This window comes from Manis pentadactyla, chromosome 6 (assembly GCF_030020395.1).
Source record: "Manis pentadactyla isolate mManPen7 chromosome 6, mManPen7.hap1, whole genome shotgun sequence".
Classification (NCBI taxonomy): domain Eukaryota; kingdom Metazoa; phylum Chordata; class Mammalia; order Pholidota; family Manidae; genus Manis; species Manis pentadactyla.
In genome coordinates, this window is record NC_080024.1 from 58,652,688 (window position 1) to 58,677,205 (window position 24,518).

Here is a 24,518-nt window from a genome sequence, read left to right on the forward strand (position 1 = left end):
AAGAAAAAGAGTCTTGTCGACTCAGATCTATTTTATTAATAACAATAGTTTCTAAAATCTGTTGACATTAAAAGTAGTTTTTACAGCCAAATTTCACACTAAAGACAAACACTGGCTTAAGAAGCAGAAAGCTGAGTAACTTACATCTTCCATTATCAGACTGTATTTCAATAGTTACAAAACATCTTTTACACTTTGTGGATTTCAGCATCAATGTATGCACACATTGTTTCCTTTGCAGGAAGCTGAAATTAACAGGAATTAAATGAATACATTGACATGTGACTCATTTGAAAACAGAAAGCCTAGGGCAAAGTCAACCTTTCAGTAATTCATACAGCCAAAGGCAATTCTCGATTTTTCAGTCCTAAACTGGTACTTGTTATTTTTAGCTTTTCTCTCACCATGAGCTACGCCCTATTAGATCCAAAGCTGCTAAAGAAGCACCCGTACTTATGGTTTGTGAATCAATCCAGAATAAATGTTTGTGTTCTGTATTTATATAGACCAGATGCTCAATCAAACCCAGCCCCATTTGAACAGTTGAAATTACATGTCCCAGTTTGGGACTACAGAGCTTCTCTGATCAGCTGGTCAAGGAGTTTAGCTATAAAAGAATATGACAAAGGAAAATGTCTAGAGCCAATATGCAGAACGGCATTCTCAAAAATGCAAGCTAGGGCTTCGCACATACTATGAGAATATTCTGGAAGAGTTTTCCTTGCAACCATCTGTATATGGTATAATATACACGCTGAGGGAGGCAGCTCATCCTTTACTGTGCTTTTGTTTTCTAAAATACACCAACACAGCTATATAATAGGCTTCCAGCTTCATAAATAACTCTTAAGTAACAGTACGGTAATATGTAAGCACTTAGGAAGAAAACCCCCAATTCCTCTGAAGAGAAAATAATTTAATCCTCTTTCTTTGTGGTAAAATGCTGGGCACAAAAAAACGTGGCTTCTGCAATCCTTGGGAAACAGGTCAAGTTACTCAGCAAATTCACTTATGCACCAAACATTAAGGCAACAGTTTCTCTAAGTGTCAATACAGCCTATTTGCAATGAGTCTTTAGTATTCAATGCCTTTTCTCACTAGCAGCAAGTTCCCAGTTCCACTAAATCCTCAGTTCAAATGTGACATCATCTAACAAAATATTAGAAATATGACTAACTCAAGAAAGACACGTTGGTTATGCAGTACTGAAAACCAAACAGGCTACAAGCTTTAAAAAATTTAAATCAACTTACTCAAAAAGTGTTAAGAAGCCTCACATAATGTTCTCTGGATTGTAACTTTTATGAAGCCATTTTCAGGTATTTCAGAAATATGAAGCAAAGTTTAAGTGCTTCAGTGCATATTCAGAAACTCAGCTCTCCACAGACACTGATTTATGCCGAGGCACCTCTCAGAAGCAGATTAAAGTAGGGGAAAGGCTTTCTGACTTATGAAATCTGAATGAGACAGCACTGAGGGTTCATGTGTTTCAAAATGGTACCTGTAGAAATGACCCCAACATAGAATGAGATAATCACTATAAAACCGAGGTTGGGGAGTCCTGCACACATGGAGGAAGAAAAACATAGACATAAATCACTCATTTCCATAAGGCTTATGTAGGACAGTGTAACACAGCTATTTCAGGTGTGCCACCATTTCCTAATATCAAATACAGACTTCTGAGGTTACTAAAATCTGAACTCCCTGGTAAAGAATGTTATAACAATCACGTGCAAAGGAATGGATCTGCTTGTGAATCTGTAAGTTTTATTAAAAAAAAAATTACTCAGAAAACACATATACACTCCAGTGAGATATTAGTACCACATTAAATTTTACATTTTGATCACCAATTAGAGAAATTACTTTCATTAATAGATGCATTTTATAAAGCTGAGGTTTTTATAATTCTAGAGTCAAGTGTAATTTCTTTCTCAAGTATTTGAATATTTCAAATATCAAGGGCTTTAAGCAAAGATCTGCTGGAAACTTTATAATTAAAAATAAATCACCAATGAAGAGAGGCAGATTCTAATAAATAAATAGCTTTTTTTGTTAAACTAATACTTAATTTTGATTTGCCTACAGATTTAAGTTTATTTTAGGCCAATTTTATTAACTAAAAATTATTTGTCATTTGAAGTGTTAAAAATAGCATTTTTTCAATTTAAAGTTTTCAATTTTCTGGTTAAGTCTATTTCATATATAAAAGGTATCAAACTGCCCAAAAATACTTTGGAGCTGTTGCTACACAGAGAGACAGTATGTCCTTTTAAAGGATGGTCTGCATTTAGACTTGCATTATCTGATCAAATACTAATTTTAAAAAATTATCAAAAGTTAGGTATTTCATTAAGAAAAGAATACATCTCAAAATGTGAATCATGAACCTTGACAGTGATTCAAAGTAATCATTTCATTGATTTCAGTATCCAGGTTTGAATGTAAAAATGTTTGCTAAATGTAATTAACATTCTCCCTATTATTTAAGAAATGTTATTTCAAACTTCTGATTATGGTATGTGCATTAATATATTCTATTCTTTTAAAAATTTAGGTTAAACCAGTAATTCAAAAAAAGGAATTAAATCATTATTAAAAACTAAATTGCAGCTTTACTTTCATATGAAAATTTGTTGTTATTTGGGTTAATTAAAGAAAAATTTGTCATTGAAATTGTTGAGGTTTTCAAATTCAATAGCTGAAGGATGACTGTGTTTCTTTAGCCAAACAATTCTTTGGTGACATTAAGTATAAGGAGTCTTACTTCTGTTCCTGTTGCAGCTTCTTCTGCTTTTCAGCAACAAGAATGTGAAATCAGAAACATTACAGCTCTTAAGTTGAATAAAAGCATTCATTTCATGGTAAACCTGTTCTTCACATACAATGAGTCAGCTTTTCTTATAAGACATATCATGAATGAACTAAGATATGACAATAGGTTATCTCAGTGATACAAAAATAACTCATACATCAGTAGAAACAGAAACATGGAAAAGAAAAATGTGTCTCCTAACAGAATAATTTATATACTGATGATTTAAGATTTTATAACTGCATATGACTGTCAGAAGAAAAACATAGGCCAAGCACCTTCAGAAGGGAAGGCATGCTGAACAAAAGGCTGCCTGTAGTCTTTCATGAGTATCCTTCCTTAATGGCCTACTCACACTAGAATGCACTCTGAACAACATACATGTATACCACTCCTCTGTGAAATCCTTCCCTAGGTATCTGCTTTCCAGAAATATTCTTTCAGAAACATTATTTTAAAAAAAGGCTAGATAAGCAATAGATAATGCCAAAATCTGCCTTTGTTCCCAAGAGGAAGCATCAATACAAAACAGCTGGCAGCATCTACCTCTGAAATAACAACTGGCAGCCTTGTGCTTCCTGATGAAAACTTGAAATGACAACCAGTTGGCCTGCATGAGAGAGATTTAGGAATACTGTCTGTTAATCCACAGATTTAGAAACAAAACAAACTACAGAATGAAACAAACTTATTTTAAACCAACAAGCAAATGTGGCTAAAACATAGTCCATGATATATTTGATTACTGGTATAACCATAGTTGAAAACAAAAAAAAAAAGTGACATTTCTCATAACAACAGTAATGGATTTATAAAAGGTTTCTGTTTCCAAAAATGTTATTGGGGTCCACATATTCCTTGACAGACTTCAGCATCCCAAAGCCGACATCAGAGATACTTTCCTTTAGCCACTGCTTCCGTAACTTGCCCACTGGAAAAACAAAATAAAAAATGCTTCAATGTACACTATGATGTTGGGAACCAATCAATCTTGTGACCACGAATGAACAAACACTGTGTGATAAATGTTTTTATTCAAAAATGAGAAATGTTTTGCTTTATTTGATTTATTGAGCCCAGCAGACTATCAAGCTCATTAAGCCCAATGTATTCCCAGGGGAAGCCTGTGCTCCGCAGTGTCTCCTTTCTCTGTAAACTAGGAAATGGAGATGAAGGAAGCTTGGACCGAGATTATGGCCCATTTCACAAATAACCAAATGAGAAAAACATGCATTTCAAAAGAACCCACCTTCTGTTTTAACAACCAAAACACACCAAAGTTTCAGAGCAAAGAAGTTAACTAAAGAAAAACATCATATCCAGATGAATTTGTTGGGTAAACTGTATCAAAAATGACAGAATATATGTCTGTAAAATATTTTAAGAAAAAAAGCTTAACAAAGATTAAGAAAACCTAAGCTTTTAATAGGCTTAAGAAATACTTGGTTATGAAGCTTTCCCTTTGCATTTTCTTTTCACATTACTTTTAAATACGTTTGTATGATCTTAAATAATGGTTACTCTCTTCCTACTATTTTTCCAGAATTAGAGATTTTTTAAGGCACTAAATAAATCATATACCTAATTCATCTTAAACTTAATCTTCTGCTTTTATGCTTTGTATAATGTTCCCCTTCTTTGTTTCTAAGTCTTACTTATTTATTCTGAGAATAACATAATGGTTAATTATAATGGTTAGCGGCATAAATTATATTTTAAAAGGCACTCAATGAGAAATAACCTTTCTAAGTAGAACTTTTTAAAGAAAGGATATGTACTTATTCTGCAAAAGAAAATTCTGAAATGTCAGTTTGCTTTGGCATTAAAAAGCAAAGCAATATGGTGACTTTTCTGTGCCAAAATGGATAAATCTTTTAATTTATGGGTAGTATTATGTGTTGTTAGTACTCTTCAAATGTATTACTGTAATAACTGAACTCACATGGTCATTTTCCACAAATGTTCATTAATGATACAAAGTCATCACAGGAATTTAATTGGCCAACCCAAATGGGAAACCTCCTTTCATTAAAGTATTCAGCCTGTTATTGTAAAATGCATTCCCATTTATCAGTGATATGCCAAGGCACCTGCCTTTTAGAGGCCTTAAATACCATTTTAAGCTCAACTCAAACCATCTTTTGTGTCCAATTCTCAAGGAAACCATCAAATTGTCATCAAAATAATAGATAGTATGAGATCATCAGAAAGCAAAATACTTCTGCTTGGCTTCTTAATAAAAGAAAAAGACACTACTAGTGTTAAGATGAGGAAACATAAGGTACAGCAGGAAAGAATCATAAAGGCAAAAGAAAAATTTTGTTTAAAAGAGATCTAAAACCTGAAACCAAACAGTACAAATCACTATTCATACACTCTCTACCTCCTAAAAGATGTGCCAGCAGGTTCTCCTACTATCTCCCTAATTTCAACTAATATCTTATGATTTTTAGCACTTAAAAAGTTACAAATCAGTTGTTGCCAGATTCACTTCAAGGGATTAAAAAAAAAAAAGGAACTACTCTGTGAGTGGTACAAGAGGCATTTTTATAAGCTGCCCACACTGAGGCAGCTCGAGAGAGAGGTGAAGAGCAGTCACTGCCAGTCTCCTCTGTTACCTGTAATATAGTTTCACTGAATATGTCCTGTGGTTATGGATGTAATTGTCCTGAAAACACTGCAAACAACTGCTCCAACAAGATGGAGCACATTAGAACCTCAGCAGGATGCCCAACAGCTAGCTTGTCTGCCTGGTTGTACACCTCTAGTAATAATGTAATTCCACAAGGAACTGAACCGTCGTATGAGAAGCCACCCAACAGCCATTGCATATTTAATGAAGTTGCTCACCAAGTGCTGGAAAACAGAAGGTGCTTGGAGTGCATCATTAGTTCTGTCAGAAGGATAATTTACACATCTATCTTGTCAAATTGTCTATGGTTTATACTTTTACAATAATCAATCTAACATACATTTGACTAGTGAACTAGAAAGAAAAAAAAAAGGCAGTATAGGCGGCATAGCTGTGGGCCCTCACAAACATTTTCATGAATGAATTTACTCCTTGATCACATAGGTTGATGAGCTGCTTTTTTTGGTGACACCAGAATTTGAACTGAGGTTAGAAATCCTGGCTTATGCAATTAAAGGGACTAGGAATCGTTTGGTTTTGCCCAACAGTTTAAGTAACTACACTGTAGGATAAGTGTATACAAACAGAAAACACAGTTTAAGTAAAAATGCTCAATAAGCCTTTATAAATAATTGTCTTATAATTTTGTAAGTCTTATAAAACAATTAGTAAGAACAGTTTTCATAAAATTCTAAAGAACCTTCTGTGGCTATCTCAGATGAGTCTCTAAATTAAAAAAAAAACAACAATGAAAAACCAAAGGCCCTAACCAAAACAGGGATCACACTTCAAAGTAGAAGACTTTTTATTTTAGAGCTAAATATAACAATAACAACACTCTTTATACAATTCTTATTTGCATTGGTAAGCATTTAGACTAACTGATCTGTATACATGTAACGTGTGTGCACAACTATATGGTAACTGCTTAAACACTTACAGAGCTGATCTGCAGAACTGGAGGAAATGATAATACTGTTTCATGTAGCATGCCATAGTGGAGAAGAGGAGAATGGATGAAAAAAACAGCAAATGATAGGAAGCCTGCGTTGACCCCAACATTCCTTGTATGTACAGTCATTCATGAAAAAGCATGTGTACATTCTTACCACATGAAGCTTATTCATATTTCCAGACATGGATTATTTGATATGGGATACTCATGATTACTGACTCAGCTACATTCCTTTGACTTCTGATACTCTAAGAAGTATAAACCTAGACTGAGAGTCAACACCAGAACCACAAAAAGCCAAGTCATTACCTTTGAAAACAAAATAAGGACTCTGTATTCCACAATTCACAACTACTCTAAATATATAATGCCCAAAGTACTTAAGCCAGGAATTTGAGTCTTAGATGTATTTTTAAAGATACAAAAAATATAGGCCAACCAAACACTGAGCAGTATAGAAAACTAATGGGGGGAAGCTGTTTTCCTGCTTAAATTAAAAGTGGAGTTCACTTTTCTACAATTTAATATTTAATGATGTATGTACAGACTGGATAAAACAAGTATTTTGTGTTCTCCCACAATATGTAGTATTTTTAAAATTTTTACTTTTGGAACAGAGAAAACAGAAGCTATGGGGGATAGTGATTCAAGTCATAGGCCCAACAGTCCCCTTTGCATGTTAACAGCTCTAAGAAAGAATGTATTTTGTGGTATGAACAGCATAAAAAAATAAGCAGGCTTGTGTGTACGGGTGGTGGGAGGCAGAGTACTGCGTGTGGAAAATGCAGACATGGTAGCCAGCCTGGCCACCAAAAACTAACAAGAACTAACTACTCTTTGATACGTAAGGGACTGAAGACCAAGCAGAAACTACCACAGAGTCCCATCTTAAAAGGGATAAATTGGGGTCTGCTAACCAGTTCCTTTAGCTAAATAAGTAAAAAACTTACTAAATTATGAATTTGACTACAAGGTTGAAAAGGTTTATTATATACTCGTTTGAAAAACCATTTTGACTGTTAAAGTTAGAGAATTATTGAAGCTAAAGCTCACAAGTAGAATTTAGCCAAAACTAAAAAGCACCTAATCATTATTATAACATGTATATTTGAAAGCTTTCTGGATACCTCTTTAACACTATTCTATAGGTCAAATTTTAAGAAGGAAATCTAGACTTAGCTGCTTGTATGAGTGATCTGAGCACCGACTTTATATTTCAACATTTAAAGAATCCAGCCAAACCACTGGTGACTATGTAAGGAACTAGACACTCAATAACTTCTTGTCAGATGAGATTCTGGCCTCATGCGATGTGTTAGGCACTGAGAACAGAGGAAGACAATGGGTAATTTCTACTCTTTGAGCAGTTGGTGATCTGATTGTAATGGTGCTTTGAGGTTGAGGGGAGGGTTCAACCTGAAAAGAGGATTTAGCTGTCCATTGTTTATGCTATAAACTGTGTGTATTTGGTTTTCATAGAGGTACAGGCTGAGTGTCAGCCAACACATCTCCAACTGAGGGATGCTAACATCCAGCCTTTAAAGAAATGTGGGATGGGACTATGATTATCTGAGTCTAATTTAATGCTTAGTGGATGAAGTCATTTTGATTTACTAAGTCACCTGACTTATTCTCTACAAGTGAAACTTGTTATCAAGATGACAAATTCGTGGATATCATGGACTTTAACAAAATATTAAAATTTGATATTGTATGATTTTCTCATTAAATATTTAAAATGTCAGTTTTCTCCATGCTAAGATGTCATCTGTGCAATTTATATAATAGCTCTTCTTACAGATCCTTGGACAGGTCTTTAGAGATTAGGAAACAGAAAAGTTTGAATTACTAGGGTGGAAATAGATCACAAGAACTGGATTCAATCTGTCTTCAGGACACAATCAAGTGCTAATATTGCTGTATGTCCCCGAGAAATGGCTTGACCACAGTTGAGATTTAAACCTATATGGCAATTAATGCCTATATGACAGTCAAAAGCAAGTGAATGTGTCAAATAACATGGGACAAATACAGAAAAGGAGAGAAAATAACACATGCTCCTTAAAGACTAGGGCCATGTTTTATTCATCTGTGTAGTCCTGTTACAAAGCATGGTGTATGCCACCCAGTAAGAATTCAATTAACGTTAGTTTAAATAAAAAGTAAATACTGGACCACAACTATCTATAAGCCACATTAGGTAAGAGGTAGGGATTCAACTATCTAGGAAAAGCAATCTGGGTTTCCTTCTTCTCTACCAGCTCTTTCTCTGCCTTGTATTCCCTACATTCTGACCTTATTTCTTACATATACTCAGAGCTATTCTACAGCAGCTAAGACCTGAGAAGAAGAACATAAAACTCTCATTTCCTTCAAATCTCTAGGACTATTTGGAACTCTATCAGTGGTTCTCAACAACAGTTTTTTGCTTCCCAGGTGACATTTAGCCATTATTAGAGACTTTTTTAGTTGTTATAACTGAGGTGATGTCACCAGCATCTAGTGGGTAGAGGCCAGTGATGCTACTAAACATTGTTCAATGAACAGGACAGGCCTCACAGAAAAGGATTACCATGACAAAAACGGTTAACAGTGCAAAGACCAAGAAATCCTGGACTACATGCTTCCAAGGGGCTGTCTCTAGGAGCTCAGATAATTTCTATAAAGGAAAAATACCATCACCCTACAACCCAACTGGATTTGCAGCAAATGCTAAGGTGATCTTGCTCAAAATATGCTGCTACTGACCAAATAGAAAGAAATTCAGGAAAAGAGTGGTGGAGTGGTCAGAAGTTACATCTGAGAACATCAACTATTAATGACAAACACTAATTTATTTTAAAAGTTAACTCCTAAAGACTTGAATCTAATGTCTACCAGGAAAAAAAATCTTTAAGTCATTTCTTTAATTGGGGGGGGGGGGGGCATTTTTCTAGCCAGTGGATGAAAATATATATGAGATGAGGCTTCATAGCACCGTCCAACAGAGCTTTGTGATGATAGAAATGTTGTGTATCTGCACTGTTCAACATGGTAGCCCCTAGCCACATGTGGATGTTAAGCACTTGAAATGTGGCTACTGAAACTGAGGAAATGAATTTTTAATGTAATTAATTTAAGTTTAAATAACATTTAAAGGCCTAGTGGCTTTTATGTTAGACAACAAAACATTAAAAATAAATTTTACCTGAAATCCCTTTCAACAGCTGTTACACTTGAAAGTATCTATACGGATTAAATGTTTGCTAAATCACATGAAACTAACTATAAAAACTTCATTATATAATATAGAATTAGTAGTACAAGCATCCTCAAACTAATATACATCTTATTTAGAAGAGTCTTGGACATAAAATTGCTGAGAAGAAAAAGTTCTCTTTGGTGGGCTGAAGAGAAGTAGCATCATTCAAGCCACCTATTCTCTCCCGGTCATGCAGCAGAGGCTGGTGGGCACTAGAGATACAGCAAACACAGGAGATGGCAAACAGTGTTGTCCCTGCTCTTTTGTCTTGGACTGCAACTGTGATCACATGGGTGGAAAGGCATGGGGATCAACACATTCGTACAAAAGATTTTCTGTCAGCTGTCAAATCTGTGTAGCCTATGATATAGCTGAAATAGCTAAATGTTCAGCTAAATTTGGGTTAATTAGATTTTTACCGTCTGGTCACAGAACCTATTTACAATATTGTTTCTGTGGAAAATACTCTTATAAATTTATACGTCTTGTGAGAAAAAGCCTGTCACAAAGAAGAAACCAAAGGAAAAAATAATTTAACGTACAAAACAAAATTTTTGGTATTTTATGGTAATCTGATAAAGATTCAATATTGGAAAGGCTACATTCATCTGGTAGCCATTGAAAGACCAAACTCACAAGCAAGATTATTAACACTGATATAGTCAAGATACAGAGCAGTTCCATCACCACAAGGATCCCTGTGTTGTCTGTTTATTTCACTCCCTCCTCACACTCAACGCCTGGAAACCACTAATCTGTTCTCTATTTCTACAGTTTTGTCATTTCAAAAATGTTAGAGAAACAGGACCACACAGTACGTAATATTTTGAGACTGGCTTTTTTTCACTCAGCATAATTCCCTGAAGACTCATCCAAGTTGTTGCTTGCATTAATAGTTTGTTTTTTCTTACTGCTGAGTAGTAGTCCATGGTATAGATGTACCACAGTTTTTTTAGCCATTTTCTAGTTGAAGGACATCTGGGCTGTTCCTAGTTTGGGGCTATTAGGAGTAAAGCTGCACTGAATATTCATGTACAAGTTTTAGTGTGAACATGTTTTCAATTCTCTGGCATAAATGCCCAAGAGTGTAATTGGGTTGAATGGTAGCTGCATGCTTAATTTAAAAGAAACTGCCAAACTGTTGACAAGAATGGCTTTACCACTTCACATTCCCACCAGCAATGTATTCTTGATCTAGTTCTACATTCTTGCCAGCATCTGACACTGTCACTATTTTTTTTTTAATTTTACCTTTCTGATAGGTATGTAGTGATTTCTCTTGTGCTTTTAATTTATATTTCCCTAATGCTTAATGATGTTTAACATCTTTTCATGTTATTACCTGCTGTCTGCATATTGTCCCCTTCAGTGAAATGAGTCTCAGGTCTTTTGCTCATTTTTTAACTGGATTTTTTGCATCTTACTACTAAGTTTTAAGGGTTCTTTATATATTTATAGGTACGAGTCTTTTGTTGCCTATATGGTTTGCACATATTTTCTCCCACTCAATAGCCTATCTTTTCATCCTCTTAACAAAGCCCTTCACAGAGTAAACACTTTAATTTTGATGAGCTCCAACTTATCAATTTCTCCTTTAATGGATGTACTTTTGGTGACCAGTCTAAGAACTCCTTAGATCTTTAACTCCTTGATAGATCTGAAGAATTCTAGATATTGAAGATTTTCTCCTGTTTTTTTCCTAAAACCTTTATTATTTTATGGTTTATACTTAAGCCCACTATCTGTTTTGAGTTCATTTTGGTATAAGGGGTGAGGTTTAGGTCAAGGCTCTCTCTTTCTCTCTCTTTTTTGCCAATGGATGTCCACTTGCTCCAGCACCACTTCTTAAAAAAGGTGTATGCTTCCTCCATTGGATTGCTTTTATACCTTTGTCAAAATCAGTTGGGTGTATTTGTGTGGGTCTATTTCTGGGTTCTCTACTCTGTTCCACTGATCAACATGTCTCTCCTCTAATACCATACAGTCTTAATTACTACAAGCTATATTTTAAGTCTTGAAATCAGGTAAATTGATTCCTATGCCTTTATTCTTTTTTCAAAATTGGTTTAGCATCTAGTTCCTTTGCCTTACCATATAAATTTTAAAATAGTCTTTTCTGTGTCCACTAGAATCTTGTTGAAACTTTCTTAGGAACTGCATAAACAAATAGATTAATCTGGAGAGAACTGACATCTTTACTATGTAGTTTTCTACCATCTATGAACATAGTCTCTCCATTTATTTAGGTCATCTTTTTTTCATCAACATTCTGTAATTTGCAGAATCCTGTATCTATTTGGTTAGATTTATGCCTATTTCATTTTCTTTGGAGCAACTACAAGTGGTATTGTGTTTTAAATTTCAGTTTCTATATGTTGCTGTTAATATATAGAAATGCGACTCATTTTTGTGTGTGCTCTTATATTCTGCAATCTTAATGATCTTGTTTTTGTAGATTCTTTGGGATTTTCTACACAGACAATCATGTCATCTATAATAGCAACACTTTTATTTCTTCCTTTCCAATCTGGATATCTTTTATTTCACATGACAGGTTTTTAACAAATGGCCTCAAAGCTGATATTTTGCTCATTCTTTTGAGCAGTCCCTTTTTACTTTTAAAGTGTCTGATACTACTGGATTCTAGTTCCTGATACTACTGGACTCTACTAAGGCCATAAAAAAAGCTAAGTGTAGCTGCCCCAAAATTATTCTTTGAATAGTAGGAAATAATTTTGGCTAGGTAAAGATACCAATATTTTAATTAAGAGTGGTTGGTTATATTTAATCAAGGTTTTTAAATTTCCTGATAAGGACTTGGGTATAATCCTAGCAAATGAACTTAAAAACTTAAGTCATAAATTGAAATTAAATAAGTATCTAATAAAAAATCTGCTGCTCAAACTAACCAGCTCATTGGTAACAAAAAACAAGCACTATGATGATTAAGTTAAAAAGGCTTTATATTTCCTATTGCCTCCAGTTCCAGACTACATCTGTTTTCTTTCATATACAAAACCAGAGTTAAAATAGCTCCATTTATCACAGCATGATTGTAGGCAGACCAACCAGCCTGTCTGTTTCCAGATAGTGAAAGCAACCGACCGTTATTAATCACAATTACAGTTCAACCCCTCTAAGAGAAATTGTATCAATAGTCTCACAACCCCAAACCTTCTACTCTCCAACTCAGAAATGGTACTGAGAGTGTCAGGACACTGACTCAAAGTCAGTAAATAATGACTTTGGGGCCAACTTGAGTTTTAAATTCAGGATAGAAATTAAGGAAAATCTTTTTTTCACATAATAAGAATTGCTCTCTCAAAAGCCCTACTGACTGAAGTTAGCAGGACAATTAAACCCATGCTATTTAAGTTTTATATAGAAAGGTTTCTGCTTTATGCAACTGTACTCAGTAGCAAAGGATATTTGTAATTTATAAATTAGATGACTGACTTTAAGTAGAGAAGAGAAGCATTTATGAAAATAAACATTTTTCTATAGCAAATTTTGTAGCCAATGGTGTGAAAGAAATTTCTTTCATACAGATTAACAGAACTCTCTGTAAGAGTGAGACCAACTGCAGTTGATGAAAATATCTTAAGACAATTATTGAATCATATCCCTTGAATATAAGGAATCTTTTTCAAATAAACTGTGACCCTTTCTTCAAATGGTTAGGGCAGAGGTTTAAGAATACAAACCAGGTGGGGCGGAAGATGGCGGCGTGAGTAGAGCAGCGGAAATCTCCTCCCAAAACAACATATATCTATGAAAATATAACAAAGACAACCCTTCCTAGAATAAAGACCAGAGGACACAGGACAATATCCAGACCACATCCGGACCTGAGAGAACCCAGCGCCTCGCGAAGGGGGTAAGATACAAGCCCCGGCCCCGCGGGAGCCGAGCGCCCCTCCCCCCAGCTCCCGGCGGGAGAAGAGCAGGCAGAGCGGGAGGGAGACGGAGCCCAGGACTGCCGAACACCCAGCCCCCGCCATCCGGGACAGAGTGCAGGGCCCTCGATACTGGGAAAACAGGGCAGCAAGAACAGTGAGCAGGCACTGGAGGCTGGGCGACAGAGGACATAAGAAAAGCGCGCGACCATTTTTTTTTTTTGCTTTTTTGCTGCTTTGTTTTGGCGAGCGCTTTTTGGAAGTCTTAAAGGGACAGGGACCCCAATATTAGGGAAACAGGGCAGAAAGACCGGTGAGCAGAGGCCTGAGGCTGGCACCGGAGAATAAAGAAAAACGAACGACCACCTTTTTTTTTTTAATTAAAAATTTTTTTTTTTTTTTATTAAAAAAATTTTTTTTTCTTGTTTTTTTTTGTGGTCGTAGTTTGGTTTTGGCGGGTGCTTTTTGGAAGTCTTAAAGGGGCAGGGCGGGCCACTTAATCCAGAGGTAGGGAATCGGGGATCTCTGGGCACCCTAACCCCTGGGCTGCAGGGAGCAGGGAGGCCCCTTACGGAGATAAATAGCCTCCCAGCAGCTCCTGCTCCAACGCGACTCCACCATTTTGGAGTAGCTGCCCGAGCCAGGCCACGCCCACAGCAACAGCGGAGATTAACTCCATAGCAGCCGGGCAGGAAGCAGAAACCCTGTCTGCGCGCAGCTGCGCAGCACAAGCCACTAGAGGCCGCTGTTCTCCCAGGAGAGGAGGGCCACAAACCAACAAGAAAGGAAGTCCTTCCAGCCGTCACTCGTCCCAGTTCTGCAGACTATTCCTATCACCATGAAAAGGCAAAGCTACAGGCAGACAAAGATCACAGAGACAACACCAGAGAAGGAGACAGACCTAACCAGTCTTCCTGACAAAGAATTCAAAATAAGAATCATAAACATGCTGACAGAGATGCAGAGAAACACGCAAGAAAAATGGGATGAAGTCCGGAAAGAGATCACAGATGCCAGAAAGGAGATCGCAGAAATGAAACAAACTCTGGAAGGGTTTATAAGCAGAATGGATAGAATGCAAGAGGCCATTGATGGAATTGAAATCAGAGAACAGGAACGCATAGAAGCTGACATAGAGAGAGACAAAAGGATCTCCAGTAATGAAACAATATTAAGAGAACTGTGTGACCAATCTAAAAGGAACAATATCCGTATTATAGGGGTCCCAGAAGAAGAAGAGAGAGGCAAAGAGATGGAAAGTATCTTAGAAGAAATAATTGCTGAAAACTTCCCCACACTGGGGGAGGAAGTAATCAAACAGACCACGGAAATACACAGAACCCCCAACAGAAAGGATCCAAGAAGGGCAACACCAAGACACATAATAATTAAAATGGCAAAGATCAAGGACAAGGAAAGAGTGTTAAAGGCAGCTAGAGAGAAAAAGGTCACCTATAAAGGGAAACCCATCAGGCTAACGTCAGATTTCTCAACAGAAACCCTACAGGCCAGAAGAGAATGGCATGATATATTTAATACAATGAAACAGAAGGGCCTTGAACCAAGGATACTGTATCCAGCACGACTATCATTCAAATATGACGGTGGGATTAAACAATTCCCAGACAAACAAAAGCTGAGGGAATTTGCTTTCCACAAACCACCTCTACAGAACATCTTACAGGGACTGCTCTAGATGGGAGCACTCCTAGAAAGAGCACAGCACAAAACACCCAACATATGAAGAATCGAGGAGGAGGAACAAGAAGGGAGAGAAGAAAAGAATCTCCAGACAGTGTATATAACAGCTCAATAAGCGAGCTAAGTTAGGCAGTAAGATACTAAAGAGGCTAACCTTGAACCTTTGGTAACCACGAATTTAAAGCCTGCAATGGCAATAAGTACATATCTTTCAATAGTCACCCTAAATGTTAATGGGTTGAATGCACCAATCAAAAGACACAGAGTAACAGAATGGATAAAAAAGCAAGACCCATCTATATGCTGCTTACAAGAAACTCACCTCAAACCCAAAGACATGTACAGACTAAAAGTCAAGGGATGGAAAAACATATTTCAAGCAAACAACAGTGAGAAGAAAGCAGGGGTTGCAGTACTAATATCAGACAAAATAGACTTCAAAACAAAGAAAGTAACAAGAGATAAAGAAGGACACTACATAATGATAAAGGGCTCAGTCAAACAAGAGGATATAACCATTCTAAATATATATGCACCCAACACAGGAGCACCAGCATATGTGAAACAAATACTAACAGAACTAAAGGGGGATATAGACTGCAATGCATTCATTCTAGGAGACTTCAACACACCACTCACCCCAAAGGATAGATCCACTGGGCAGAAAATAAGTAAGGACACGGAAGCACTGAACAACACAGTAGAGCAGATGGACCTAATAGACATCTATAGAACTCTACATCCAAAAGCAGCGGGATATACATTCTTCTCAAGTGCACATGGAACATTCTCCAGAATAGACCACATACTAGGCCACAAAAAGAGCCTCAGAAAATTCCAAAAGATTGAAATCCTACCAACCAACTTTTCAGACCACAAAGGCATAAAACTAGAAATAAACTGTACAAAGAAAGCAAAGAGGCTCACGAACACATGGAGGCTTAACAACACGCTCCTAAATAATCAATGGATCAATGACCAAATCAAAATGGAGATCCAGCAATATATGGAAACAAATGACAACAACAACACTAAGCCCCAACTTCTGTGGGACACAGCAAAAGCAGTCTTAAGAGGAAAGTATATAGCAATCCAAGCATATTTAAAAAAGGAAGAGCAATCCCAAATGAATGGTCTAATGTCACAATTATCGAAATTGGAAAAAGAAGAACAGATGAGGCCTAAGGTCAGCAGAAGGAGGGACATAATAAAGATCAGAGAAGAAATAAATAAAATTGAGAAGAATAAAACAATAGCAAAAATCAATGAAACCAAGAGCTGGTTCTTCGAGAAAATAAACAAAATAGATAAGCCTCTAGCCAGACTTATTAAGAAGAAAAGAGAGTCAACACAAATCAACAGTATCAGAAACGAGAAAGGAAAAATCACGACGGACCCCACGGAAATGCAAAGAATTATTGGAGAATACTATGAAAACCTATATGCTAACAAGCTGGGAAACCTAGGAGAAATGGACAACTTCCTAGAAAAATATAACCTTCCAAGATTGACCCAGGAAGAAACAGAAAATCTAAACAGACCAATTACCAGCAACGAAATTGAAGAGGTAATCAAAAAACTACCAAAGAACAAAACCCCCGGGCCAGATGGATTTACCTCGGAATTTTATCAGACATACAGGGAAGACATAATACCCATTCTCCTTAAAGTTTTCCAAAAAATAGAGGAGGAGGGGATACTCCCAAACTCATTCTATGAAGCTAACATCACCCTAATACCAAAACCAGGCAAAGACACCACCAAAAAAGAAAACTACAGACCAATATCCCTGATGAACGTAGATGCAAAAATACTCAACAAAATATTAGCAAACCGAATTCAAAAATACATCAAAAGGATCATACACCATGACCAAGTGGGATTCATTCCAGGGATGCAAGGATGGTACAACATTCGAAAGTCCATCAACATCATCCACCACATCAACAAAAAGAAAGACAAAAACCACATGATCATCTCCATAGATGCTGAAAAAGCATTTGACAAAGTTCAACATCCATTCATGTTAAAAACTCTCAGCAAAATGGGAATAGAGGGCAAGTACCTCAACATAATAAAGGCCATCTATGATAAACCCACAGCCAACATTATATTGAACAGCGAGAAGCTGAAAGCATTTCCTCTGAGATCGGGAACTAGACAGGGATGCCCACTCTCTCCACTGTTATTTAACATAGTACTGGAGGTCCTAGCCACGGCAATCAGACCAAATAAAGAAATACAAGGAATCCAGATTGGTAAAGAAGAAGTTAAACTGTCACTATTTGCAGATGACATGATACTGTACATAAAAAACCCTAAAGACTCCACCCCAAAACTACTAGAACTGATATCGGAATACAGCAAAGTTGCAGGATACAAAATCAACACACAGAAATCTGTAGCTTTCCTATATACTAACAATGAACCAACAGAAAGAGAAATCAGGAAAACAACTCCATTCACAATTGCATCAAAAAAAATAAAATACCTAGGAATAAACCTAACCAAAGAAGTGAAAGACTTATACTCTGAAAACTACAAGTCACTCTTAAGAGAAATTAAAGGGGACACTAACAGATGGAAACTCATCCCATGCTCGTGGCTAGGAAGAATTAATATCGTTAAAATGGCCATCCTGCCCAAAGCAATATACAGATTTGATGCAATCCCTATGAAACTACCAGCAACATTCTTCAATGAACTGGAACAAATAATTCAAAAATTCATATGGAAACACCAAAGACCCCGAATAGCCAAAGCAATCCTGAGAAAGAAGAATAAAGTAGGGGGGATCTCACTCCCCAATTTCAAGCTCTACTATAAAGCCATACTAATCAAGACAATTTGGTACTGGCACAAGAGCAGAGCCACAGACCAATGGAACAGACTAGAGAATCCAGACATTAACCCAGACATATATGGTCAATTAATATTTGATAAAGGAGCCATGGACATACAATGGCGAAATGACAGTCTCTTCAACAGGTGGTGCTGGCAAAACTGGACAGCTACATGTAGGAGAATGAAACTGGACCATTGTCTAACCCCATATACAAAAGTAAACTCAAAATGGATCAAAGACCTGAATGTAAGCCATGAAACCATTAAACTCTTGGAAGAAAACATAGGCGAAAACCTCTTAGACATAAACATGAGTGACCTCTTCTTGAACATATCTCCCCGGGCAAGGAAAACAACAGCAAAAATGAGTAAGTGGGACTATATTAAGCTGAAAAGCTTCTGTACAGCAAAAGACACCATCAATAGAACAAGAAGGATCCCTACAGTATGGGAGAATATATTTGAAAATGACACATCCGATAAAGGCTTGACGTCCAGAATATATAAGGAGCTCTCACGCCTCAACAAACAAAAAACAAATAACCCAATTAAAAAATGGGCAGAGGAACTGAACAGACAGTTCTCCAAAAAAGAAATACAGATGGCCAACAGACACATGAAAAGATGCTCCACATCGCTAATTATCAGAGAAATGCAAATTAAAACTACAATGAGGTATCACCTCACACCAGTAAGGATGGCTGCCATCCAAAAGACAAACAACAACAAATGTTGGCGAGGCTGTGGAGAAAGGGGAACCCTCCTACACTGCTGGTGGGAATGTAAGTTAGTTCAACCATTGTGGAAAGCAGTATGGAGGTACATCAAAATGCTCAAAACAGACTTACCATTTGACCCAGGAATTCCACTCCTAGGAATTTACCCTAAGAATGCAGCAATCAAGTTTGAGAAAGACAGATGCACCCCTATGTTTATTGCAGCACTATTTACAATAGCCAAGAATTGGAAGCAACCAAAATGTCCATCAATAGATGAATGGATAAAGAAGAGGTGGTACATATACACAATGGAATACTACTCAGCTATAAGAAAAGGGCAAATCCAATCATTTGCAGCAACATGGATGGAGCTGGAGGATATTATGCTCAGTGAAACAAGCCAAGCGGAGAAAGAGAAATACCAAATGATTTCACTTATCTGTGGAATATAAGAACAAAGGAAAAACTGAAGGAACAAAACAGCAGCAGAATCACAGAACTCAAGAATGGACTAACAGGTACCAAAGGGAAAGGGACTGGGGAGGATGGGTGGGTAGGGAGGGATAAGGGGGGGAGAAGTAGGGGGGTATTAAGATTAACATGCATGGGGGGGTAGGAGAAAAGGGAGGGCTGTACAACACAGAGAAGGCAAGTAGTGATTCTACAACATTTTGCTATGCTGATGGACAGTGACTGTAAAGGGGTTTATAGGGGAGACCTGGTATAGGGGAGAGCCTAGTAAACATAATATTCGTCATGTAAGTGTAGATTAGTGATAGCAAAAAAAAAAAAAAAAAAAAAAAAAAGGGCAGTTCCTGTGTGGTAACCTCCAACGAGTTCTACACAAGGGTATAAAGGGCATATAAAAGTGTAGGCAAAGGGTCTGTTTGTGTTTATACAGAGGATCAAAGCCTAATTGGGCTACCCCGAAAATGAACTAAGATACGATATGAAAAAGAACTTCCAACATCTGCACCCTCTGGAAGACTCATGCCAGAAGATGATCATCAAAAAACCCCAACAAAGATCCACGCACTGCTACAGCTGTAGATGCACTCATCCCACCAGTTCCTGGACTTGCCATGGGAATGAGGAAGGAGATATCTAAGCTGGCCTGTGCATACAGTAAAACAACAAAATTGGACTGGATCTATACTGTTGGAACTCAACCAAGAATTTGGAGAAGTGCAAATTGTAGCGCTCCAAAGTCTTACAACTACAAACTATTTATTGTTAAAAGAACATATGGCATGTGAACATTCCCCAGGAATGGGTTGTTTTAATTTGTCTGATTTCTCTCAGACTGTTCAAGTTCATTTGGACAATATCCACCATATCATAGATAAGTTTTCACAAATGCCTAAGGTGCCTAACTGGTTTTCTTGGTTTCACTGCAGATGGCTGGTAATTACAGATATGCTTTGGTTATGTAACTATACTCCTATTATGTTAATGTGTGTGTGCAATTTAAGTAGTAGCTTAAAACCTATACATGCTGAAGTTACTCTACAAGAAGATATATCAAAGAAATAATCAATCTTCCCATGTTTTCTTCCGCCTGCTACTTCTATAGCTTTTCTTCTTCCTTCCTAATTACAACCCTTAAATAGAATTCGTGCCTCATATCAAATTTACCGAGTATCATAATTCTTCCAAGTGGTAAAGATACCTCAAGACAAATGCTGGGCATAGAAGCCACAGGGCATAAATATGCAAAGAAGTAAAAAGCTAACTTTTTCAAACAATAAGGCTTCTCTCTCACTTACCAACTTCACATTTCCCTGTATGGCCCCGGAAGATGACTGGTTAGCCAGAGACGGGTAAGATTCCTCAAGGGAGGAACAACCTAAGACAGGCACAGTCGCAGGGGGGCCATCAGGTGAGAAATTGGGGATCAACAGAGGTGAGGCTTAGAACCTCACCCCCCCGTTCTGAGAGAAATCTTCTGCATACGTGGATGTTTTATTGCCCTGGTCTAGCTTGGATTAACACATAGTCTACAGGCACACACCTGATCATCTACATGTGCTCTCTTACAACACTAAACTATGTTTTCTACCTTTATCTTGTATCTACCTACCACTTCAGCATTTTATTCAAAATAATAATAATAAAGAGAGAAATGTGGTATCCACATATAAATCAAGTATAAAAACCAAATGAGTATTCATATTTGAACTGACTGTTTATAGTTCATAATGCATGAGCAAAACCGAAAGTTTCTGTGATGACTGCCCTTGTACTGTTCACTATGTAACTTATTCATTATGTAAGAATTTGTTCTACATGTAAAAACTTGTTTGTTATGCCTCAGAAGATTGGAGACTGACAAAAATTAGGCTTGGGGTGGAATAATGATTGTGCATTGAGCATTGACTCCCCTATACAGAATTTTATTGTCGTTAACAACCATTTGATCAATAAATATGAGAGATGCCCTCACAAAAAAAAAAAAAAAAGGACAGACTTCCAATGGTAATATAAATTAGTAACCGGGATGTAAGGTATAGCATAAGGAATATAGTCAACATATTGTAACAGCCTGGTAGGGTGATAGCTGGAACCTAGAATTATGTATATATATGTTCTACCACTGTGTTGTACACTTGAAACTCATGTAATGTAATACTGTGTGTCAACTACCCTTCAATAAAAAATAATAATTAAAAAAAAAAAAAAGAATACAAACCAGTTTCTGTTGGTGTTGCCTATTGGTATTTTCTTTTTAAGCTCATGTTTTCTGAGCACCTACTATACACAATGCACTTGAGGTGCTTTACATACATTACCACCTTTAAATTTTACAACAACCTTACCATCTGTGAGATAGGTACTATTACTCCCATTTTGCAGATGAGAACTCTACAGCTCAGAGAGGTTATTTCCTTAAGGGCACTCAGATGGTTAGGTGCAGAGCCAGGATTTGATTTCAAAGCCTGTTTTTTCCCTTGTTTATAAGCCTCTCAAAGTTTTATTTGTTTTAAGACAAAGTTTGAATAATGCATCTAAGGAAGAACACTAAAATGTTATGGTGTTAACACAGTTATAGAGAAATGCACATTATTTACCCCTACTTTTCTACTGAATAACCAACTCTGCTAATACACTTTCCCAGATAAATTATGGAATAAACTGAGTCTTCCAAGATTAAACATGACCCTATATTCAAATAAGGCTTGATTATTAAACGCTTAATTAGCAATCAGACTATTGCCATTCTAATATGAAAGATTCAGAGCTATTTGAGAATTTGCCAAACTGCTCCAAATTCTGTGAGCACTTGGCCATCTATCTGCTCACTTAAATATTCATTGAGCATCTAACTATGTAGAACAGCCAGTGAGACTGTTCTAGGGATTGGGAAATCCAGTGACAAACTTAAGTCATGACAGGAAAGACAGCTCTAAGAAGATGACATTTTAAAAAGAGATCTAAATGATGGGGAAAGTGAACCATGCAAATTTTGATGGCTGGGGAGGGGGAGAGAGAAAGAACATCAGAAAGAGGAAACAAATAGCAAAGGCCTTAAGCGAAAAGAGGGTTGACATGTCTTGAGGATTATCAAGAAGGCCAATGCTGCTAGGGGAAAAGTGGTTAAGATGAGGATAGAGAAACAGACACACCTGTGTATCCTTGAAGGTCCTGATAAGGAGCTTGGATTTTACTCTGAATATGAGGAGAAACCAGAGTTTCGAAAAGATTACTGTGGCAGCAAGAGATATGATAGTAGGGGAGCAAGAATAGAAGCAGAAAGACCAGTTAGGAAGAAGAATATTGCAGTGGGCCGAGCAGGAGAAAACAGGGTTTCCAACTAGACTCGGGGTGCTGCTGACATGCTCCGGTATCTGGGAGTCATAAGCATAGAGATGGTATTTTAAGTCCTAAGACTGAGGTAATCACTGAGGGAGGAGTAAACACAGACGAACCAACTAGCTCAGGGCTGAGCCCTGCAGCACTCTGACACTTGGCAGTTTGGAAGACTAGCAGGGGAAAGTACCTTTATTTTACCAGCATGCACATGAAATGTATTTCGTATTCAGGTTTCTTAGTTTCTTTTTCTAAGTCTAGAGGAAACCAGGTCATATACCTGACCACATAAAAATAAAAATAGGAGAAACATGATAGAAATAAAAGATTTCTATTTAAATAAGACAGAACTTCTGAATATCCATGCAATAAAACCTTGCTACATTCAAGTTTGAGCCAATAATTTCTAAAAATAATTTATTTCATCAAACTTGGAGTCTTCAACATATGAAGGCCTATAAGCCTAGAACCTGAAAATGCACATAAATTATATAAGGAATTTTATGGTAACATGATCTGACCTGCTTGTGTTTTATTAGCTGATACTACTGACATGTTAGAAACCTACTGTCAGGAAGAATAAAAACCACCAGAAAGTCTGACTGACTTAGGTGCAAGGACTGAGGAAACAATGAAATAACTATGATGAAGATATTAAAATATTGACTCATTTCTGTTTTACCATCTAAAGCAGGGTCAAGTAATTGACAGTATCAAAATTAGAGAAATAAAGGTCTTTAATAATGTTTAGTACTTCTTTTCATATGCTTTTAAAATTTTGTGTCTCTTTTTTTGCTGTCAACTTCAATCTTTTTTAGCTTTTTGCCTATTTTTGCAATTTTAGGCTTTTGAAGTAAGAGGACAGGGACACTGAGACAGGAGGGCCTGAGTTCATATTCAAATTTTGGGACTAACAGTTATTGCTGATAACTTTGGGCAAGTTACTATACACTCAGAGACTTAAAAATCTTCATTTGAAACACAAGAATAATTATCTACTCCACAATATTTTGAACAGGATTAAAGGAAATTAAGTTATACAAAGCACCTAGTAAATATTTATAGCTTTATAAGTGTTAATTCCTTTCCCTATTCTATCTCCCTTCTCTTGACTGTTTCAACATCTATAGCATTTACATTATTATTATTCAAGTCACCTTTTGGGTGCTTTTCCAAGAAAAGGGGAGAGTTTTACCTTGGTTAAAGTGGTGAAGATATCATAATCCTATCAGTTTCAACAGTGGCCTGTAGAAATGCTACAATGTTTTATTTTATTGTACTATAAGGTCCTTCTTTGAAACCCTGTTGCCTAGTGGACCAGTAATATTTATAATATGGAAAATATACTACATACCAATATTAAAAAGCATTAGGCATGCTTTTGTATCAAAAATATCACAGGGAGCTATTTATATTATTTGCTTTGAGATCAAGAATGGAATAATGATTTTATAGTTTAATGTTTACATCTTCCCAACTGTTATTTTTTTATTAACTTCTATTTGTGTATATTGATTAATACAATGTACTACTACTATAACTTTCACAAATAACAAAATCCAAGTTTCAATAAATTTGTACTAGAGTTGTTAAACTCTCTATTATTTAAGTTTTTGTATATTTTCTTTTTCTTTAATGGCAGCTTACAGAAACACTATTTAAAGTATGCTTATGTAGGTTCTGTCAGAGCCTCCTAAGAAGCTCATAGTGTCTAGGATATATCTGAAAAAGGAACACCAGCAGTTCTGCCATGTTAGGCTCAGCATCTCATAGACAGACACTACCGGAGAGACCTGGATCCTAAAGGAAAAGAGAGTCATTGCCAAGAAAACAAACTATTGGTTTGGCTTTTCTCTGCAATGATGCAGACCATTGGTCATTTCTAACTTCTAGAGAATTTCTGAC

General features: G+C 36.6%; 1 protein-coding gene across 3 annotated transcripts in view; it reads right to left on the reverse strand.

Annotated features, from left to right (window-relative positions):
• Window positions 1-1,748: 1,748 nt before the first annotated feature.
• Window positions 1,749-24,518, reverse strand: part of AGPS (alkylglycerone phosphate synthase) — a 170,964-nt gene continuing 148,194 nt past the window's right edge. For all 3 annotated transcript variants that reach the window (XM_057503892.1, XM_036879398.2, XM_036879402.2), the window contains one exon: window positions 1,749-3,749. In XM_057503892.1, coding sequence (XP_057359875.1) covers window positions 3,628-3,749 — 122 coding nt within the window. In that variant the 3' untranslated portion in view covers window positions 1,749-3,627. The remainder of the gene's footprint in view (window positions 3,750-24,518) is intronic.